Source organism: Meleagris gallopavo, chromosome 17 (genome assembly GCF_905368555.1).
Source record: "Meleagris gallopavo chromosome 17, MGAL_WU_HG_1.1, whole genome shotgun sequence".
In the NCBI taxonomy this organism is placed as follows: domain Eukaryota; kingdom Metazoa; phylum Chordata; class Aves; order Galliformes; family Phasianidae; genus Meleagris; species Meleagris gallopavo.
In genome coordinates this window covers 9,636,952-9,658,018 of record NC_139420.1, presented here as the reverse complement: position 1 = coordinate 9,658,018, position 21,067 = coordinate 9,636,952, and the positions used below count along the sequence as shown (strand labels likewise).

General features: G+C 37.8%; 1 protein-coding gene across 10 annotated transcripts in view; it reads right to left on the bottom strand.

Moving 5' to 3' along the window:
* The window catches only part of CIT (citron rho-interacting serine/threonine kinase), a 71,504-nt gene that overhangs the window by 32,357 nt on the left and 18,080 nt on the right, over positions 1-21,067 (bottom strand). For 7 of the 10 annotated variants that reach the window (XM_085238284.1, XM_085238283.1, XM_085238287.1 and 4 more), the window contains exons 11-21: positions 15,456-15,561; positions 14,434-14,577; positions 12,990-13,109; positions 9,267-9,437; positions 8,934-8,993; positions 8,290-8,343; positions 6,988-7,128; positions 6,472-6,597; positions 3,504-3,599; positions 1,650-1,766; positions 1,134-1,243 (exon numbers count right to left, since the gene is read on the bottom strand). In XM_085238284.1, the coding sequence (XP_085094410.1) occupies positions 1,134-1,243; positions 1,650-1,766; positions 3,504-3,599; positions 6,472-6,597; positions 6,988-7,128; positions 8,290-8,343; positions 8,934-8,993; positions 9,267-9,437; positions 12,990-13,109; positions 14,434-14,577; positions 15,456-15,561 (1,245 nt within the window). The remainder of the gene's footprint in view (positions 1-1,133; positions 1,244-1,649; positions 1,767-3,503; positions 3,600-6,471; positions 6,598-6,987; positions 7,129-8,289; positions 8,344-8,933; positions 8,994-9,266; positions 9,438-12,989; positions 13,110-14,433; positions 14,578-15,455; positions 15,562-21,067) is intronic. The other 3 variants (XM_085238285.1, XM_085238290.1, XM_085238292.1) reach the window with 1 other exon arrangement.

Genomic DNA, 21,067 nt, shown 5'->3' with positions numbered 1-21,067 from the left:
TTGAAATACAGTAAAAATTGGAACCATTATATATCTGGAGGCATAATCAGCAGTGAAAAAATAATAAAAAAAAAAAACAAAACAAAGCAACGCTTTGCCAAAATTCAATCTTGGTTGATTCTATTCAATATTATAGGTGAATCCGTCCAAGTGCTGCCCACAGAGTGGGCAGAGTGCTGCCCAATATTGCATCCAGCAGCTGATGGACATTGAAAACATTAATGCAGACAGCCAAACTCAATGACTCTCCAAACTCAGTAAAAGCAAATGCTATTTTAGCCCTATCCTGCAAGGCATATCAAACAATCTGTGCCCCTTCTATTGAAGTAGAATGCTTTTATGTTATTAAAGAAGCAAAAACATTTTTAAGAGAATAAGGAATCTGAACTGAAAAGCAAAATAAAATTCAAGTAGGCAGAAAGATTTGATAGGGAAAAGAAGAGGTCCAGGATTTCCTCCATGTTTAACAAATAAGAATTCACCACAAGAGCAACTGCTGTTGACACTGCGATTCAAGATGGCATTAGATGTTGTCCAGTAGTATCCCACAGAGATGTATTATAAAGAAAAAATGAACTGAAACAGCATTCTGAAGTTGGGATGTCTTATACTCCATATTACTTCTGCCCACTGCAGTAAAATAGTAAATCTCATCATTGCAAATGCTTCTGGCTTAATAGTTCTAGATCTTTTTACTTGTCTTCTTAGCCATGAGGCAGGACAGAATGTTTATGAAAGAAATATATGTAATGTTTTCCATTTGAACATTAAGTAACTGCCAGAGGAGCCAAAGAAAATATTAATATACGAACAATTTATGTATGTTAAAAAAGGTATATATGCTTCTCCATAGGTATTTCAAACATTTAAATTGCTAGCATTCATTTAACATAATTGGTAAACCTACATGAGACAGCAGCCTCAAGAAAGGCCCCAAACAATTTTGCTTGTCATGTTTGGGAAAACACAGAAGCAGCAGTGAACCACAACTATTTGAAGAACATGCACATTTTACAGAAAACAAGCAGAGAGCACAGCACACTTGTAACAAAGAATTTCCTTAACATTTAGAGAAAAGATCCTACTGAGAACTGTTCAGTGGTGACCAGTATGATAGCAGTTGCTATACTTACATGTTCCTCTGGGTAAAAAGGCTGCTATTTGCAGCCAGTTTATTGGCCTCAGATAATTCCACTATTCTCTGCTCCAGTGACCTAATCTTCGAATCCATTGCATTGATCATCTGAAAAAGAGCAATGTGCCTTTGAGATTACACAATAAAAGTGATTTTAAGAGCAACATTTAAAAAAAGTTTTGGAACTTTTTCCAGGAACAACACTAAAAAATATATTGATCAAATGGCTGAGAAAAAGAGCATTATGGGTGCAACTGCTGAAGCTGTTTGCAAGTACTTTCTGCTGCTTTAATAACTAGAGGAAAGCAACCATTACATTAGCAACTTACATTTTATTTTCAAGAAAATATTCTTGAAGATCCCTTGTAATAACTAAAAAAAATTCATCTTTTAAAAGATATCCTTCAAGACAGTTCAGCAACAATGCAAAACCTCAAACAATGCTATCTTGCTAAAAACCATTGTCTCAAAAAATCTCTTAGAACATTCTGATTTCCAGTTCCACACCACATACCGCTTTCTGCTCAGCCAGGACTTTACATTTCTCACGCGCTTCTTCTTCATGTCTTCTGAGCATATTCTCAAGTGCTTCCTTATCAGCAAGATCTTTCTTCATCTGGTTTTCCAAAACCTAAATGAAGACATTACTTTTGTCTAGATTATATCCATTTCAAAGGGCAAAGGACGAGCAGAAAAAAAAAAAATCAAGACAGATTATTTTTAAGTAATTTATCACATCACAAGCAACATTAGACCCAGGATGCAATGGCACAAAAACCCTGAAACAGCAAACTTCCTCAGCTACCTCTGAAGACTGAATTTTATGATGAAGTTTTATGAAGACATAAGACTATTTTATTTTATTTTTTAAAGATATTTACGCTGTGCTCAAGAAACATTCTAGACTAGTGCAACAGAAAACAACAAAAAAAAACTCTATCCCCAGTGTGTGTGCATAGCAGAGGTGGTAAGGAAGTATGCATTCTGTACTCACCCTAACAATATGGCTCAGAAGTCATTTTTAAGTTCTGCAATTATGCACGAGAAGGCAATTGAGACCCCATTAATTCTTTAGGTCAGAGGCACCAAATGAGTGAGCTAAGACTTCTTTTTTGTAACATAAATACTAGGTACAGGACTAAAGCAACTATTTGGTGTTGGTTTTTTTTCTTTTTTATTCTCATATTAAATACGTGTGTTTTGTTGGCAAGGCCAGAGTTTTAAATCAGTTGTTAAACTGAACTTCATTTTCTTCAAGGACAGGTTTTTAAAGGCACAAAGAACTGCTACAGACATGACACTTATTAGAACTTAACAAGTCTGGACACCACAGGATATCTTTTACCATTCCAGTTATAAATACCTCATGCCTTGAATCTCTTTCATCTGGCTTCCAGATCTCTTCTACTAAACCCTATGTCATATGTCCCCATAATTCACTGTCTGTCTTTTCCTTTTAACCCTATTCCAAGCCCTGTCGTCTTTTCCAGTTTCCATCTTAGCACTTCTCCCAAGATTTACTTCTTGCCTTTCTGCTTTCTGTCACTCTCATTACTGAATATCAAAAGCTCTACCAGAAAATCTTTTCACCTTTTCCCTTCTCGTTTCTCCCACAGAAATACCTTTTTCCTTCCTAAGGATGACATCCTCAAACAATTAAGCTAAAATGTAAAGTCCTAGGTATATGTAATAGATAAAAACTGCTGAAAACAGGTTATGTACAAACAAAGATCCTTACAAAATGCACTTACTGGCTGATGTATTGCAGGCTCTTTAGAAAAATCCTTAACCACAGCACATACTCCCATTTCCCAATTTGTTTTTCCTAGTTTTAGATGGTGTCTACAATTCTATTTCTAACTGTATGTTAAAGTCTTATGCTACCCTGGAAAAGACAAAAACAAAGTGGGTGGTTTCTGTGGCTTCTTGGCAGATGTTACAGCTCCAAGAAGATGGAAGTTTAGAAACATTCTAGTATTTACAGAATGTAAAACTTGCAGGTAGGCTGTGTGAATACTCTTAAATCAGAAAATCTTCAGTAGGAACCAAACGTTTTTTCAGGATGAGAGATCCAAAACCATTTAGTAAGAATTATTTTGTCAGCAATGAACAAATTACAGTCAACAATTATGTAATTCCTATAGTTCTAATTTCAAATGTCACCTATTTTAACACAGCATTAAAAACAGATAAGGTACAAGAACATGGACTAGAAGAAAAACTCACTCATATTTCACTAATCTCTCTGAACACTTCAGAAGTTGTAATCGAGACAGCAACTCATAAGACAAAGCAATCAAAGCCCAAAGGAAAGAGTTTTTCCCTGAAACCCACAAAAACTTGTGGAAGATAAGAAGATTTTTTTTACTTTGAGTTTCTCCTCATAGAATTGTTCCTTCTGTTTCAGCTGCAACTCCAGATGTTGTGCTGAGATCTGAGCCTCTCGATGCTTTTCTTCCAGCTCCTAAAAGCAGCAGAGATTCATATTCAGACACAGGTTGTGCATGTGTGTTACACAGACACTGAACATTCACTGTCATTTTTTAAAGCTCTATACTGTATGATTATGTCATAGAGAGGGAAAGAGAGGGGAAAAAAATATTACCAGAGCTGCATGTGATCAGTTTTAAGCTTTCTATATTGCTGCTGACCTATCCACTATAGAGGCAACATACTGCTGAAGACAAAGATTTCTACTTCCACAATAAGAATCTGATTCTCAGTAACATATTCTCAGACAGACCAAGCATATTTTGTGAAAACAAGTAGTTAAAAACACTTATAGCTGCAGTGGCATGGCATCACAGGAAGTACCATTTATTTTTAACAAGGTCTCTCACTTTGCTTTCTCGCAGAAGGCCTCAATAATGGGGCACTGCTGTTATGCTTTTTATTCTGTATTCACAGAGCAGGAATAGTATTTACTTCGCCACGTTCGTCAAGCAAATGTTGTCAGCATGACTGTTTATAAATTGTTTTGAAAATGAGAAGTACAGGATGCAATATATATGGTAGATGGTGCCAGAGTATTTTTAACCTCTCTGCCTCACAGCCGATAGTTGCAGCTACGCACACAAGGACTGAGATAATTCTGCATCTCAGAGGTTAGTTATTTTAGTAAGAGGAACAGTCTGCTGTGTGAATCTATTATTGGGGATATATCTATAAACACCTTTCAATAGGACAACTCTCAAGAGCTGAGCTTAGAACTTTATGTTCCTTCACTGTCGTATTTGCCATCCTAACAATTTCTTTAGTGCAGCAGACAGATCCAGGTCTGTCATTCACTGCTGCTGTGTTGGCTGCTGCACAGACAAGTTCAGGTTTTGGGATGCATGCAGGTCTCCTGCCTGCCTTCACTACTACACAGCCTAGGAAAATTTCCATTTCATATTCTTTTTTTCCCTTCATTTTGAAATCTACAAAGATTTCTTTGCTCCAGTAATTGCAGTAAACCTCTTTTTCCAGAAGAGGAAATCAAAAAGGAGGTTCACCAAAAGTAGGTCATCTACAGTGCCAAGTACCCGAAACTTCTGCAAGAAATGGAGATTGCTGCTTTTTTGCAATTGAAATGCATCTCCCAGCAACAAGAGGGACAATTCACCTCTCCCAGAAACCCACACGTTTCTGGTCCTGGCAGAGAATCAGACCACCAGATCAGCAACAGTTTCAAAGCTACCAGTATTAGACTGCTTACATCTGCGTAGGAGCTTCACCAACTTATAGCAGGCACTTAATAGCCTGTTTGCACTTAAAAGGTAATATTTTACCATTCCAGTTCTTACCACTATTCTCTATGTAGCTCTAACTTTCAATTGTTATTAGCATCATAGCAACAATCTACACTTTCAAGAATTAATAAGTATCTTCTCTAGCTTGTTTCTTACTTATTTAATTCTATGCAGACAGATCTAGCAGGACTTCTTAGGTACTAGATGACTACTACACAAATCCAATCCGATTTATTCAATAAGTCTACCTTATTCTATGCAATTCTGTATCATCAGCTCCTCTGCTATCCTTCTGTTCTTTCTATACCAGGAAAAGTCAAAAGTCTTTGAAGAGATCGACTTGAGGGAAGAAAGAGGGCAAAAAGGGGAGGAAAAAGAAAGCCAGCACTCATACCCTGTAGCTCCCGGATCAGCTGGGACCACCAGCTGCAAGGGACTAGGGAAGACACTATAGGATTATTTCCTTAATGCCTGCTTGACATGGTTGTTTTTCGTTTTATAAAATAACTTTGCATCTCTCCAATATTCTGTCAGAACTCCATGGAAACTATCTATGAGAAATGCTAAACATATCCCATGGAGTAAAACAATTAGCAGATATTTCTGCATTCCCTTCCAGATTTTCCTCCACAGAGAACATAATCAAAACCAGTGAACAATCCCCAAATATACACAAGAGGCTTATGCAACAATTCAAAGTTTTACACCATTTCTAAATATAAAGTTGGCTCTGTGCCCAGCAAAGCCATAGTCTCCCACTTACCATGCATTCATGTTATCAAAATAATTTGAAAGAAAGAACACTACCAAAGATCTGGTTCTACCTTTTCATGAGAGCTCTCAGACATCCTGATGCTGAAGTCTATCTATGCAGCTACCATCCAGAACAAATATGGGTCATACTTGTCCAAATAAGGTAATGTATTTCCATTTGGCCTTCTTCAAGTATGTCTACTAATAAAAATAATACCTTTTTGTTCTTATCATGTTGGCAACAGAGAAAGAACTCATTAGAAATGCAAATTATTTTAATTACTCCAAGATTAAGCTTCTTGTCCCAGGGAAGTATTTGAAATATCTTCTGTTTGGTTCCCTGTAGACTGAAGTACCAACTCAATATGAAGTCTTAATATGTTTAACAAAGAGAGAAACAAGAAAATGCCAACAGAGATATGTGGGTGCAAATGGATTCCCAACAAATATTATCTTTGGAGAAGATCAGTTTAGATGACTAACTTCTCGCTGCTACAAGGAGTAAGCATTTCAAGTAGACCTGGCTTCTAAATTCCTTTGCAATTTAGTTTAAAATCTAGATATCAATGCTTTTATTATTGCAGTATATCCTGTACTGAGTTCAATGTGTTCCCACTGAGACAACCAGAATTTCAAAGTAGTCTTAAGATTACAGGTACAGTCATTAGGGTTAGGGTATTGTTCGTAACAGAATTTGAGAATTCAAGCTTTTCCAGTATGAATGGTACACAAAATGAATCCCTTTGTTCAACAGTTTCCACCTTATTCAATGCAATTCTATGTCTTCTGTTCCTTTCCTACTCCTTTCTCACAAACTCTTACCCTTTATCTTTCATTTTCACCTCTGCTCACCAGAATTTTTTCTGCCATCTGTTGAATCTGCTGAGATTTAGTCTGAATATCTTCCTTTAGACGGTTTTCTCTTCGTTCCACAGTCTCTAATCTCTTCACTTGATTCTCCAGAGAATGGCGCCGTTCCTGCAGAACAATTAGTAAATGCTTCTTAGGCTAACCAACACTGCATTACCACAAAGCAGTGAGTACTTTTTGGAAGAAGAGCTGAAGCTGACTGTATGGTTGTCTTTTATATTTGAAATCCTCATCACATCTCAAATCCCTTATCCTAATTACAAGTCTTTACTGCTCCTCACTGAAAATAACATCAGATTACCTGTAAGCTTTCTTCTAATAAATAAATTGTATTTTTAATTAATATATATAATAGAATAAAATAGATTGACGTCTAACATTACTTTCCTATGAAGACGTACTATAGAAATACAAGCTGTTCAGTCACCCAGGTGAGGGTTCCTGAACTGAGACGCATCCCAGTAACTAACTTACACTAGGCAGACCTTCTTCACTCACCTCTGCTTCAAGCAATTTCTTCTTCATGCTTTCATTAGAATCTTCCCGATTTTGAAGTTTCTCTAACTCCTTCTCAGCTCTCTCCTTAGCTTGACGGATATTCTGAAGCAGTTCAGTTGCCTCTGAGCTAGCCTTCACAGCCTAAGTCCAAAGGAAAAGAACAGCATTGTAACAAAAACATACATATAAGAACTCTTGCTCTCTCAAAGCTCCTAATGCCACAATGGTCAACACTCAGAACTTTCACTTAGCAGTCTAAAAGTAAGATAGTGTACAAACATGCTCAGGACCCCAACTTTTGTTACCTAATTCTTTTCTTTTTCACACACACACACACACACACACACACACACACACACACACACCCCCTGAAAATTCAGGAGCTCTACACGTTTGTCTTGCTGTACTGCAAGTTTCTAGTTGTCTCTGCATACTTGGTAGTCCATCCTGAAGTTCAGTTCAAGTTTTTGGAAAGGGCTGACAGAATACTCTTGCTAAAACACTAGGAGAATGACCTGTTGGCCTATGGATAATTCCTTAGAATTATTGAAAAGACAAAAGCAGGGTAAAGTGTGACTTTTTTGAAATTTTGTATGTTACATTTCTAAACAGTTTTGGTTTTCTATCCATATTCCAGACCACTAACTCTCAAAAAAAGCCCTTTCTGAGCAAGTGTCAAGTTTGAAAAGCTCTCTCAGTTGATTACCACAATGATCCTTTCTTCTCTGCTAAGACACCCCTCAAAAGTGTATCATCTAGAATAAAAGTTCTCATGCTGTTCTTAGAGTGCCTGATTGACCACACCACAATCATTAGATGCTTACATTGCTAAGGTATTTTATTTCTTTTGTGAACTCTTAGCATTCAAATTTTTTACTGTGAATAACTGAATCGGAAAGTAATTTTATAATTAAGACAGAGTATATGGGAGACTGAGCCAAATTGAACATATCTTTTATAGTGAGTTAAAAGGATCTGAAACCCTTGGCTTCAGAAATAAGAGATCAGTGCACTGCATACAGCATACCCAAACTGGCCTTTCAAATCAGAGTTTCTCTACACTACTCCAGTTCTGACTCAGCTCTATTTGTAAAAATAAACACTGTTGACATGTCTCAAGAGCCCAAAGCATAGTGAAAACAACAAAGATTTCAGATATCAGCTTCCACCCCCTTTTCCTTATCATCCCCCATGCTATGACTAACTCTATTTCTGAGGATAAAACAAAGTGCATCCCTCCTCTGCATTAAGTTTTCGTTGGAAAGTCTCGTGGAAAATTCGCTTTCACCACCCAGACATTACCTTTGTCAGCTTTTCCTGCAGCTCCTGGATTTTGGCTTGCTGCTCTGTATTGATCTACAGTTAAATAGAAAGATGGGGAGGGATGAAAAAAAGAGTGGTAAAACTGAAATCAAGAGAAGGCTCTCTACTTATGATGCCATGTTTATTTTAATTCACTTCCTAAAAATCTTTGTTTCTCCCTGTAAATCTCACTGCCACAAAATGCCCCAGGGCAAATCCACTCCCATTTTACTCACTTCTGGTTTATTTCATATTTGGTCACCAAGTAGATCGATCAGTATGACAAAGCAATACTGAGAATTATTTTTATTTTTCATATGCTGTTCTTTACTCATGAACAAAACCTTCATGTATCAATAACTTAATTCCCAATTCAGATAAAACATAAATGGCTGTCTTCACCTAGCATCAGAGCACAAACAATTAAGAACAAGATGCCAGAGTACAGCTTTGTATCAAATGAAAAAGTGATTCACACCATGAAAACAAAAGGGGGGGAAGGGGTGGAGAGGTGGGAGAGGGTGGTAAGAAGAGGGGGAGGATGTGAATCTCTGCATGCCATTGAGTAACCAAAGACAGTCTTAGTTTTTGTGCATAATATGAAAGACCCAGGAAGCAAACCCTACTACATTAAAGTAACGTACCTTCTCTAATTTGCAATACAATTCTCCTGCTTCGCTTTTTCCTTGATCTTTAACCTGTAACTTAAATACAAAATATATAAAATTCTCAGGAAGAGTTTCAGCACACTGTTTTTCTACCTCTTTGTGTCATTTAAACAAAGTGTAATCTGTCCACTTGGTGTAATTTAAACACAAGCAGTTACACAAAACATACATAACAGAAAGATCTTTTGTATTAATTGTACAATGCTATGCTAATCTTTAGCGAACTTGCATACAACTTTTGTTTCTCTAAAGCAGCACTAGAAACATAAGCAGTCATCAACTCCCCTCTCTCAAGAAGCCTTAAACTACCTTTTGCAATTTGTTGTGACATTCAGTAGCTTTACGTTTAAATTCTTCGGCAGCCATTCGGGACTCTCTCAACTCCGATTCGTAAAGATCACTACGCCTGCGAGCTGAAATAAGATCCTCTTCCAACTGATTCATCATCAACCTCATTTCTTCTACTTGAGCTTGATATTCCTGCAGTTGTGGTGAAAGGGGAGGAAAAGGCATTACATTTTGTAGGCAAGAGAGGAAATACATGGAGCAGCAGACCCCAGAACACCAACTGCAGGCAGGAGGTGCATTTAAAAACATGTAGAACAAAAGTGAAATATTAAATAAAACAGGACAGCTAGATAAAATAAAATGTCCACGGTGCTCCTTCTTGTTTGAATCTTTCTATTTTCAAGCCAGAACCTCAGAAAAGTTAAATCACTGTATTTTGAGAGTGGCTTTATTGGAGAAACACACACACACACACATATCTATCTATCAATAGATAAAAATATCTACAGATAGATATATCTACGTACAAACGATTCAAATTACTTACATTTCTGATCTCTGAAACAAAAATGTGCCTTTGAGATGATGTCTCTACTAAATGCACAGATACTCCTTCAAGATATATTTTCTCAGGCTGATAACATGATAATTACCACAGATCTGCACAGTTTGGATAAAAGAAAGGAGAAGCAGAGGGACATAGTGTAGTACTGTGGCTCCTGGCCATCCCTTATTTTCTCTCAACAAAGTCAAAGAGGAATGTACTGCTCTGTACAGGATACAACCTAAATCAAATATTGATTTAGAAAAACTTTCAACCCTCCCCCCCACAAAACCAACTCACATACATTTCCCATAAAAGATATTTGTCTATATAGATAAAACTAGTGATTCCCCATGCAGAATACTGCAATAAATAAAGAACATTAGGGTAAGAAGGCGTGTGGGAACATTTGAATTGACTATCTCAGCTGAGACTGGGTACTCATACTGACACTAGCTCATGAGATTGCTTCAGATTTCTTGACTGGGAAAACATGAATTATGTTTATTTAGCATTATTAGTCCTGTAAGCATACATATTTATAAAAGTAAACAAAAAAAGTATTTATTATGAAGCTAAGAACAAGTACAAAAAAATGCACATCAAGAGCTGTGCTACAGAAGGTTCTGAAGGACTGACAGTGGGGGAGTCTATTTTAATTTGCATTCTAGTATCTTAGAAAACTCCTGACTACCCCCATATTCAAAAGACTAACCATCTCATGACAAACTCAGGTTTGTCACCACTCCTTCCAGACAGCCAGCTGTCCTCAGTCAGACAAGTGACTGAACACAACCCTAATGTCAGCCTGTAATTCGCTGCAACACTGAGACCTTATGCTGCTGTTTAAAGAAGCTGAGACTAACAGACAGCTTTGCTATCCATTACATACAGGGAGTATGGTAGAATGGCTCTTTGGGTTGCAATCCCCAAAGTGACTCTCCAGTTCACAAGGCAGACAGATTCTCACTCCATCCAGTCACTCCCTCTCTATTGATGATTCTGTTTTCTTGCTGGAAGGAAGCAGAGCCTTTTGATAATATGTGAACAAAAATACATTAGCTCAAGTATTTGTTTCACAAATACGCTGATGAATGAAAAAGGGAGAGTAGTTTGAAGAAACTACTGGTTTGTTCAGAAATCATAATTCATGAAGAATCTTCCTAGAAGAGTTAACTTCATCAGAGAATTAAAGGTATGACTACAATTGTCAGTGTGAAAATTAGTGTTTGGGAAGGGAGGAAAATGGGGAGGGAAAAGAGAAGAAAGAGGAGATAATTAGTAATACTTCATTTGTTTTCATGGTCAAGTAAAAAAAAAAAACAAAAAACAACAGACTACATCACTCATGAAGACACCGAGCAACCAGTCTTGAATATACATTGGTCACAGTTTAAAAATTATCAAGATGTATTTAAGCACATTTTAATGGACAGGCAAAGCTTGGAGCATATACCTGAAGCAAACTAGGTCACAGCAGTTACATACAAATGAGTACACCTTTCTAAACATATGAAGGATCTGATGTGCTACAAATTGATTCATCCATTTAGGCCTTCACCAGGTAATGACCAAGTAATGAGTCTCTAGTGGAGAAGAAAGGTGCAGTGAGGCTCTAAACCATCCTTTCAAACTCCAAAGTGCTCGTGGAAAAGCTGCTTATTCAAATTACATTCGATTCAAATTATATTGGATGTCTGGACTCAATTAACATTGAGTTCAAACAAATACATTAAAAAATAACACGCACCAAAAAAAAAACCCAACAAAAAAAAAACCTTCAACACTATTCAAGCACCATAGGAAAGCTGAACTTACTGTCTTGTCCTGAAAACACCAAATGCTTAATTACTGGTATTAAAGATGTTAATTTTACTGACTCTCAGGCTTGGGGTTTCCAACAGCAAAGCTCTAAAAGGACTCTCCCATTTCACCTCCCAATTCCCACTGACTTAGAAATCATGATCCATGCCTTTACTGGCTAAGTTCCACCTGCTGGTATGAGTAAGCAAAAACATCTCTGTGTATTTTGTTGCAGCTTTCTTCCACACTGCTCCCCAAGACCCCCACAGATACGGAAGGCTACAACAGCCTTTTTTAGGTCACTGTGAATCTTCACAAGACAAGTTAAAAGATTCTGAGATGAAACGTGTGATTGAAAAAAAAACTTGCATTATTTTTCCTCTGTTAAATGAGTCTGTATGCTCAAGAATCTATTGATATTTCTCTTTACAAAAAATGTTCCACATTTCAATATTTAAAGCAAGCTTGCTAATGAAGCATCAGAACATAGAGTAATGAGCTTTAGATCCCTTGTATTACATAAAAGAACCATCCAGAAAAGTGCTGTAAAAGTCTTTGGAGGCCTGCTACATCTAGAGGGTTGGTTTTGCATTTCATAACTTTTTACGTAAGTGTTGCTTATATCTGGAGAATTATTACCAAGGTTTCTGGGCTTCCTTGCCTCAAACACTGTAAAATTAGTCTGCTAATGTGCTTTGAAGATGAAAATCATCAGATAATTGAAAGAATTGTTTGAACTCCATAACAAATTTCAATTTCTTTAATATAAAGTGTAGCTATTGATTCACAAAACTGAATGGGACTCTTTCTTGTGGAATATTTTTAATCCTAGAAGCTAGGAGTTCACATTTTTTACCATATATTTTTTTTAATTTAGAAATTTTCCTTATGAACAACATTATGGATTAATGAATTTTCAACATTTTCCTGATGAGAAAAATTATGAACACTGGCAAATGGATGAAGTAGGAAAAGCCCAGTTAGGGACTATAGGTTCTATTTTGAAAAACAGATGAGCACATTTTAAAAATGGCCAAACAAACAAACAAAAAAAAGTTGAAAAGTCAAGATTCACAAAGATGTTTAGAAATCCTTATAGCTTGAACATTTAAAATGGACAGTTCATTTCTAATGCAGCACATTACTAACGCATTCCAACTTCCTGCTAAGCTGGCTTTACAAAGTAACTTCATGATCAGGAAAATGAAACCTGGAAGTTTGGAGTTCGTGCTTAGTTACATCACTTCTCATTTTGTTTAAAAAGCCACGTGGAAACACACAGACTGGAAGTTATCACAGTGAACAAACACAAAAGGAAACCTGGCAACAGAGCTAGAACATGCCAAAGAATGCATGTTTGTAGGTAGCCACTCTACTACCCACAGAAGCAGATATACCTGTTCTTTGATCTCTTGCAGTTTTCGGCTCTGCTCTCTGATATCATGAAGTAGCTGTAGTGCCTTATCATCTTCCTGAGACACCTCCATCCGTGCCTGCTCCAGGCTTCGCTTTAAGCTCTGCAGAAAGTGAAACGTTCAAAATACAGTCTTTGTTTTTTCAGATGGTTGTATAATAAAGATCTTTAACTATGCAAATTCTTCCTTGACTGTAGCGAAGCATCAGAAGAAAACCAAGGCACCAATGAAGGAACTACTAAAAAAAAATCATGACTAAGGTCTTTTATCTGTATAGAATCAGCCCATTTTACAAACATTTACTACACTAAAATCATAGTTCAAACCTTCACTTCCTCACATCAGCCTTGGAGACAAAAAACAGAGATCACAAAAGGCATCTATTATTGACAGCATTTATCCATTTTTTATCTAGTACTATTAATTCACAACCTAGATACAATCCTTCATCTTCACATTACTAACAATCTCATTCATTTTTTCCTGTTGCTCTTAAGTGAGTTAAATCCTTTAATCATCGTTAAACTTCTCCAAAGGACAGAACTGCTCCAGGTTCTCAACACATATTTTACCTGCAAATTTCAACAGACCAGTAGTCCTCCTACCAGCTGTAGGAATCTTCACCAGAAAGAGGCAAACACTATTTATCTACCTGCTAGAAACTAGTATAGGAAAAAATCACTCTGTTCTAAGACAGGTTTTCCAACAAACAAACCTATCAGAAATGCTCTTCAGTTCCCTAAAACAGTTCATTATCTGGGTTGTTTTCCTTGTCAGGAGAGAAGAAACAGACTAATAACTTCAACTTAACACAAAGAATATCAACCAGAATGAAGGTACCTTCGCTGGAATCTTGCCAGGACAACTGGGCAGACATTCCTACTCTCATGAAAAGCGCCAAATGATCTTTGAAGACGTGGTTTTAAGACCTCATTTTTATATTCTACCTGAAACGTAGCAGCTCTCCCTGCATCATCCCTGACATTTTGCTGGGGAACTTGATCTGTCTGAACTCCGAGTACCACAGATTCAGGCCACAACATCATTGTTTCCTAATCATCTTATTTGTCCTTGAAGACCTCTGATTAGGCCCTCATCCTCTTCTGGATGAGAAACCAAACTCAAGGTCATTCCAGCAGAGCTAGTAATACAAAAATATATATATATATGCACATGTGTATATATATATATATCAGAAAGACCAGAAGAGGAGTTATTTCCATATGTTTTAAGTACATGAACACAAAACAAAGTTTGAACAGAATTCTCAAACAAGCCTCTGCAAACAATTCAGTGCTCCATTTACAACAGAGAGCCTCTCACATATTATATTCTCTCCATCAAGTGCACTACTGAAACCACGATGGAAGAGAAGACCACCAGATTTCAGGCCTTCAGAGGGGAAAGGACTGGGATAAGGGCTCACACTGCATTCTGTGATATAGGTGGCCAGGTCCTGCTCCAGGAGGGATCGCTGGGTCTCAGAGGCTTTCAGTTCCACCTCCTTTTGGCTAAGTACAGCCTCCACCTCTGACACTCTCCGGTGCAACCGCGTCATTTCCTGCTCCATCTGCAATAAATATCAAGAGGTTATAAAGGGGGGCTTCAAAAGCTTTGTTAACTGCTACTTTCAGAGCTCTGTTTGAGAAGAATTTGCCTCCAAGAGACTTCTATGCTATATTGCTCCAAAAGGTGTTTAAATTCCGATACCATTGTCTCTGCTCCAGGAATGCACAGTTCTTCTTAAGGACAAGTAGTAAGTCTAAGTCACCCCATTCATTCAAGCTGATTGTTCATATTCAGTCATTCTTCGAACACCAGTTAGCAAAGAAGCCACAATCATTTTTCACCTGACTTGCAGAGATGGTTCACTTTAACCTTATCCCAAATCCATGCTGGATCAGGAGATGGTTTCCCCCCATCTCCTTGTCAGGAACAAATGGTCAAATCCAGAACAGAGCAAGGAGAAAAGTAATTGAATTCTCATAAAAGTCTCAATCAAGCAGTGAGCTTTAAAAGACTCCACCAGGTTCCCTTTATTGGAGCACAGCAACTGTTACAAGATGTTCACCATAACCAGTGACACGACAGTAGTTATGTAAGCAGAAGCTGATGAGCTAGGAACAGAGAACCTCAGAACAGTGCTGCTGTAATTGTGCATATGACGAAGACAAGGCAAGGCCTGCAGGAAGAAGCAGTCGTCTATGTCACGCTGAGAAAAGGACTGTTTAAAATCCAGAGCCGCTTCTTGTTATGATAAAAGTATCTACAGCAACAGCATGGCCTAAATTCATCTCCCTTTGTATTGGACAGGAAGCCACCTCACTGAAGGAAAAGCACTTTGCCCACCACGAATCTGGATGATCAGCAGCATCTGACAGATCCCTGGACACACAGTGGTTGCAGATTCCTTGAGCAATGGAGACGGCCAACTGCATAAATAAATACCTTGTGACACTTGTCCTGGGCGTCTTGGAGTTCTTTGCTCTTGAGAAGAAGTTTCTTTTCCATGGAGCTGACCTTTGCTGGAGAATCCACACTTGAAAGCACGGATCTAAAAGAGCAAAGCCAAAGAGCACATGAATATAGACAACAAGTATAGAAACCTGTGCTTACACAACCTTGGTGAAGTCACTGGGCACTTACACCACGCTTACAAGAAAAGAAAACACAGAAGAAGGAAAGACAGGCTTACAGCTGTCATTTTAATTCAAACATACCATTAAACTTGATGACACTATATCCCAGCTAAATCATCCATGTACTTCTGGCTCGTATTTTCCATCAGTGCTAAACAATAAACCTGAGCAATGCTTTTGCGTAACTCTTGTACAGATTTGTAGGTGCAACCAAAACAAAACATAAAGTCAGTTTAACCACTTGGAAAGAATAACACACAAACTACTGCTCTTCTTTTGTACATTGTTGTTAAACACAATTTAAAACTATAATCAAAGTACAAGAGCCCTAAAAATATCAATATGTCATAACCTGCACCATGAGAATTTCTTCCCTTAATTAACTTCTATGAAACAAAATTGAACTAAAACTTTCTCAACATAATCCATATTATCCCCAGAGTTCCACTTTTAAGCACTTCCCTCACCCCCATGAGACACAATTTAACTGTACTATTCCAAACAATCTGACATCAGAAAACTGGGAAAAAAAAATACTTGTTAGTCTAAAACCCTTCTAGAAGAGAAAAGGAAGCCAGTCAGTGTCTGGGAACATATTTTCTATGCTTTGCAGTCTGTATGTAATTTTCAATGCAAAAATTAAGTGCATGCATCAAAACATAATTAAAAAAAATGTTATACTCCCTTGCATAAAATGATTCAAACTCGATATTTAAGCAGTTAACAGTGTAATCTGTGTTAACTGATAGATGAAAACACAGAAATACAATGAAGGTGCTGATAAAAGATCACACAGTCTGCCTGCATTGCTTTCTGCTTCTCCTGGCCACAGCTTGGTATGCAGCCAGTTATCCCTATGGAGAAGAATACGCTTTGAGCAGCTCTCTGCATATAGCCATACACCCACACACAGCAGCAGTCTCTTCTTAACGCCAAGGAAAGTTTGATTCCATCACCACCATTTTCTGAGAAAAAGCTACTCCTAAATCCAAACATGTATGCAGGATAGTCACAAAAAAAAAAACCCACAGATCTTTATGAAAATGGTGCAGCAAAACGTATGTGTCAAAATAGGTCTTCAAAACCACCCCCTTAACACTCATTAGGAAATACAGTTTGAATATTAGCAAGTAAGTACAGCAAAATGCACCAATTCTATCTTGCTAATATTACTCTTTTTTTTTTTCTTTCCAGAAACGTAGTGTGGAAAACTCAGAAGACAAATTCTGCATGTCAACAATACAGATACAGTCAGACTTAATGAAAAGCAAATGTAAAGTGAATGCTTTAGTCCTGGTGCAGTCAACTGATCCATCAGATTATTGTATTTAAAAAAAATCAATTTATAAAGCATGTCTTTACTCCTACAGAGAAAAAGCAACCATCTGAGAAAGATGCATATGAAATCCCTTAACAGCTGGGTGTACAAACAAGGCTAAAAATGAGTAGTTGAGAAAAGCTGTCTAAAAATACAAATTAAAACTCGTATTATCTAAAAAAGACACTAAGGAATGTGCTTGAAAATGTAAATAAAATCTATGTAAATAGCTGCAAATCTGTACTAAGTCTGGAAATCTTTGGATAATTAGAAGTTAGTTTATAGGCCAGAGCTGAACTGGCTAAAGCAAATTGTGTTTTGCCACCAGCCACCACCTTTGGATTTTTATTCTTTTCAATCTTGAGATATTACCTAACAAATCTCTACTAAGTTCTCAAGGAACTGATTTTACATGCTGCTTCCATTTCACCTCCTGAAAGGGGACCATTTCATTTGTTATTTTTGCTTGTTTATTTGTTAGTAAAAGAATGAGAGTGTGATACTAGACACCATTTTGCATTTCAGAACTCACTCCTAGCAAGTCACCTTACAGCTTCTTTGTGCACTGCAGCCCAGGAAGCAACAGGGCAGATTCAGGCAAGATCCAGAGCTCAGCAAGGACACGTTTTTCAGTCAGGAGTGATGGAGTGAGACAGAAGAAGGGAGACTCACACTGACGAAAGTTTGAATTTCACTCGATAACTCTAGGGGGAGCTGCTCCTCAGGGCTGGTGTCAGTTTAGTAAGGAAAGAGATGCATACAGACTAAAACTACAATTTCTCTTTCCCATCCCTGTCCAGAGTAAGAAAATCCCTTAAAAATACCTGTCCTCGTGACATGATGATTTTCCTGCCATGGAAACAAGTGCATCTTATCCCCAAACAAAGCTGGTTTCAGCCAGCACTGCTGCATGGCTTTTAAGAGGTATCCTCTCCCAGGAATGCTTTCCTTTGTATAATCTATTTGGAACAACTTCATGAACATCCATACAACCTTAAAAGTATCAGAAAGGGAGCAGAGAGAGGAAATCAAGAGAAATGGAACAGTGACTAATCTAATAAGCCTTGTCATGGTGATATAAGCTCTCAACACAGCATGACAAGGTGGAAATTGCCCACCTTGCTGGTGCATTTATGTTCTTGCTCACTCAGCATCAACTCAGGAACGAAACACGAAGTTCAACATCAAAAAAACAGGTTGCAAAGCTATCATCTAGGTGCCATCTCAGAGTATTTCATTTAATTAATTGCTACATCTGGAGCTCTCCTTTTAGTACAACAGAGCAGATTCTGCTGCTTCCTCTGAAGTGTGAAAAAGAGATTGACAAAAGGTAAGCAGCATACATCAACAAGAAAACTGCAACTGAAAATGGGGAAAAAAACACAAAAAAACCCTCAAACTCTATAGTACTAAGTGCTGATAGCACTAGCTGTGCCAACTTACTTTCAAAGGAAGCACTACCCACACGTCTAAAAAAAAAAACAAAAAACAAGTTAACTTACAGCAGATTATCTAGTGATTTCACAGCTAGATCAGCAACAGCCTCAACCAGCAGAACCATCAGAAATGGTGCTAGTTGTATAAAAGCTCCTTCACTCTTAACATGGCTGAGAAGAAAAAAGAATCAGCATGGGAGAAACTAGAGGATCATTCTGCAGCATGGAACTCATATTTCAACCTCTCTTGTACGCCGTAATTCTTACCTTCCTTTGTCCAGCTCACCTGTGCTTCTTCCTTCTCGTAACAACTGACACCATCTGTCCTAATCCTGCCCCCAACACAGCATGCCTGCAACTCATCCCCCGTCCCTCATGCTCTATTCTTTTTAGCATTATACTCATCTGTACCTTCCGCCCCCTCGTAATGCTTGCTCAGGCCTAAAAAAAAACAACCAAAAACAAACAGTGATACCATCAATCTGTGAATAGAGCTAGCTGAAGCAAGGCATATTTTTGGTATGTTCATCCTCTGTTTCCTCTTTATCTTTGGTGAAAGAGCTCACCAGAACCCTAGAAACTGTTGGGCAAAACCAGTGTTCCCTTCTCTTGGAGGAAGGGCTCCATTTTAACTCTCAGTATTTGTAATGACAATCACCAATCAACATCACATTTTAAATAATTTTTTTTTTTAAATCACTTTTCTACAGAAAGGAACTGTAGATCATCTAGAACAGCCTTACAGACCCCTTACAAGAATTACTAGGATTACACTTATTCTATTCTGAAGGATGATTTAAAGAATAAAAGCCCTAATCAGCCACTGAGATTGGGTTAGCCCCATTGTCAGCCTTGCATGTGAACACCTCTGGGATCTGATTTAGCAATTATTCTGTATTAACCTAATTTTTGTATCATAAAGAATCGAGCCCCTTCAGCTCTTTACTCCAAATCAAGAGAGAACAGAATCAAGCAAAAATTTTCATCATAAACTATTTGCTTTACTGGGGTTTTTCACTGCATATTTGGTTAGCCCTGAATCTATAATATGTTTTATCTTACGCCTTAGGGCTTCTGCTAGTCACCTGCAGGGGACAAGAGTAATTTTTTTTACTGCTTGATGAGTTATTCTAGCATCTAAGGGTTTTTCTCACTTGTTCTGAGCACTGAAGATGAGCCATGCTCAGGGACAGGAAGTAAGGTGGGACTGGCTTTTAATGGAATTGAACTCTCAGTTGCCTCTTGTCTTGTCACAGCCACGTGCTTGTGGCAAAACCAGCAGCCAGACTTGCAGTCAAATGAGCATTTTTCCTCCAGGTCAAGAATGCAGAGGCCATGATGGGAGTAGTTAGTTGGTCCTTCTCTGCAGCCTGCTCCCCCTTCCTAGGATCATACAGGAGACTTACTTAATAAACACTCTGCTAGTACAGGAACTTATGACATAAGCAATGCCCTTGATTTCTCCTGACTGCTTCTTACAACACATTACCTGCCATGCCTTTTGCTCTTCTGTTTGATCTCACATTCTTCTCAAAATTCATGGTATGGGACAATGTAAACAATATTTTAATTCAGCAAACCACTCTAAACTACACACTGACTAGGTAATTTCTGGCAACAGGTCTAAGTGATGTAGGTGAACCCTTCAGACCCTAAGTGGTTAGGAGAAAGAAGAGAATGGGAAAAGAGACTTTTTATCCTTCTTCTGTCCAATTTTTTGAACTATTCTTTCCTTTAAAGTAACTGAAATTCCCAACTCATGTTGGATGGCTTCTCACCATCCAACGAACTGAGTCCAGACTTTAACCCTAAACTTTATGGCTTGACAGACCTCAAATTATAAGCAAGGAAAGTTTCAAGGTCCTTTTTAATGACACTCTGCAGTTGCCTGGCCTGACTGTGAGCAGCACTAGAGGCACTGGCTATCATGCTGCAGACACAGGAAAACAGATCTACATCGCTTAGCAACCATAAGGGATGGACTTCCCAAAGAAAGGTTTTAAGAAGAAAAACTCCGCGCTGATAAACTTGATGACTTTGGACTTTCAAGAGAAAGCAACCCAAGATTCACAACAGATAAGCCTGCACTTCATTTACTGCTCTGTTCCCCAACAAGATATTGATATTCGTAGTACAATGGACAGAAACAGTACTTTATTTCCTCACTAAAGCACATTCTGTGCAATATTTAATAAGAAAGAAGTTTACATCCCAATGTTGCAGTGATATTGAGAATAACCACTGCATTATTTAAATGCAGACATTATTAAGCCTCCATTCTCTTGGCTGTATTTAAATTGCCTTCATAGAACAAAAGGCAAGTATTTATTTACTCTTAAAAATATCAGAGTGCATTTAACAAGACTGTTTAAAAAGCAACAAAAAGAAAAGAAACCATTGGGATCTGCTTACATAAAAGTCATTTTGGTGAAAATTAGGTACGTGATGGCTTTCTACTCCAGCTGAGGGAAGTCCAGGCCTCAGGAAAAAATTCTACTTCAGTTATAATTTCTCCAGAATGCGTTAACATCTATATTCTTCTGCTGTAGCCCTTCTCATCTATTGCCAAAATCCAAACACTGCTTCAATATCCACCTTCGGTACGAGGTCTCCTAAGAAAGTATATCAATGCTACATCTGCATTACTATTAAGCCTCCAACCACCAG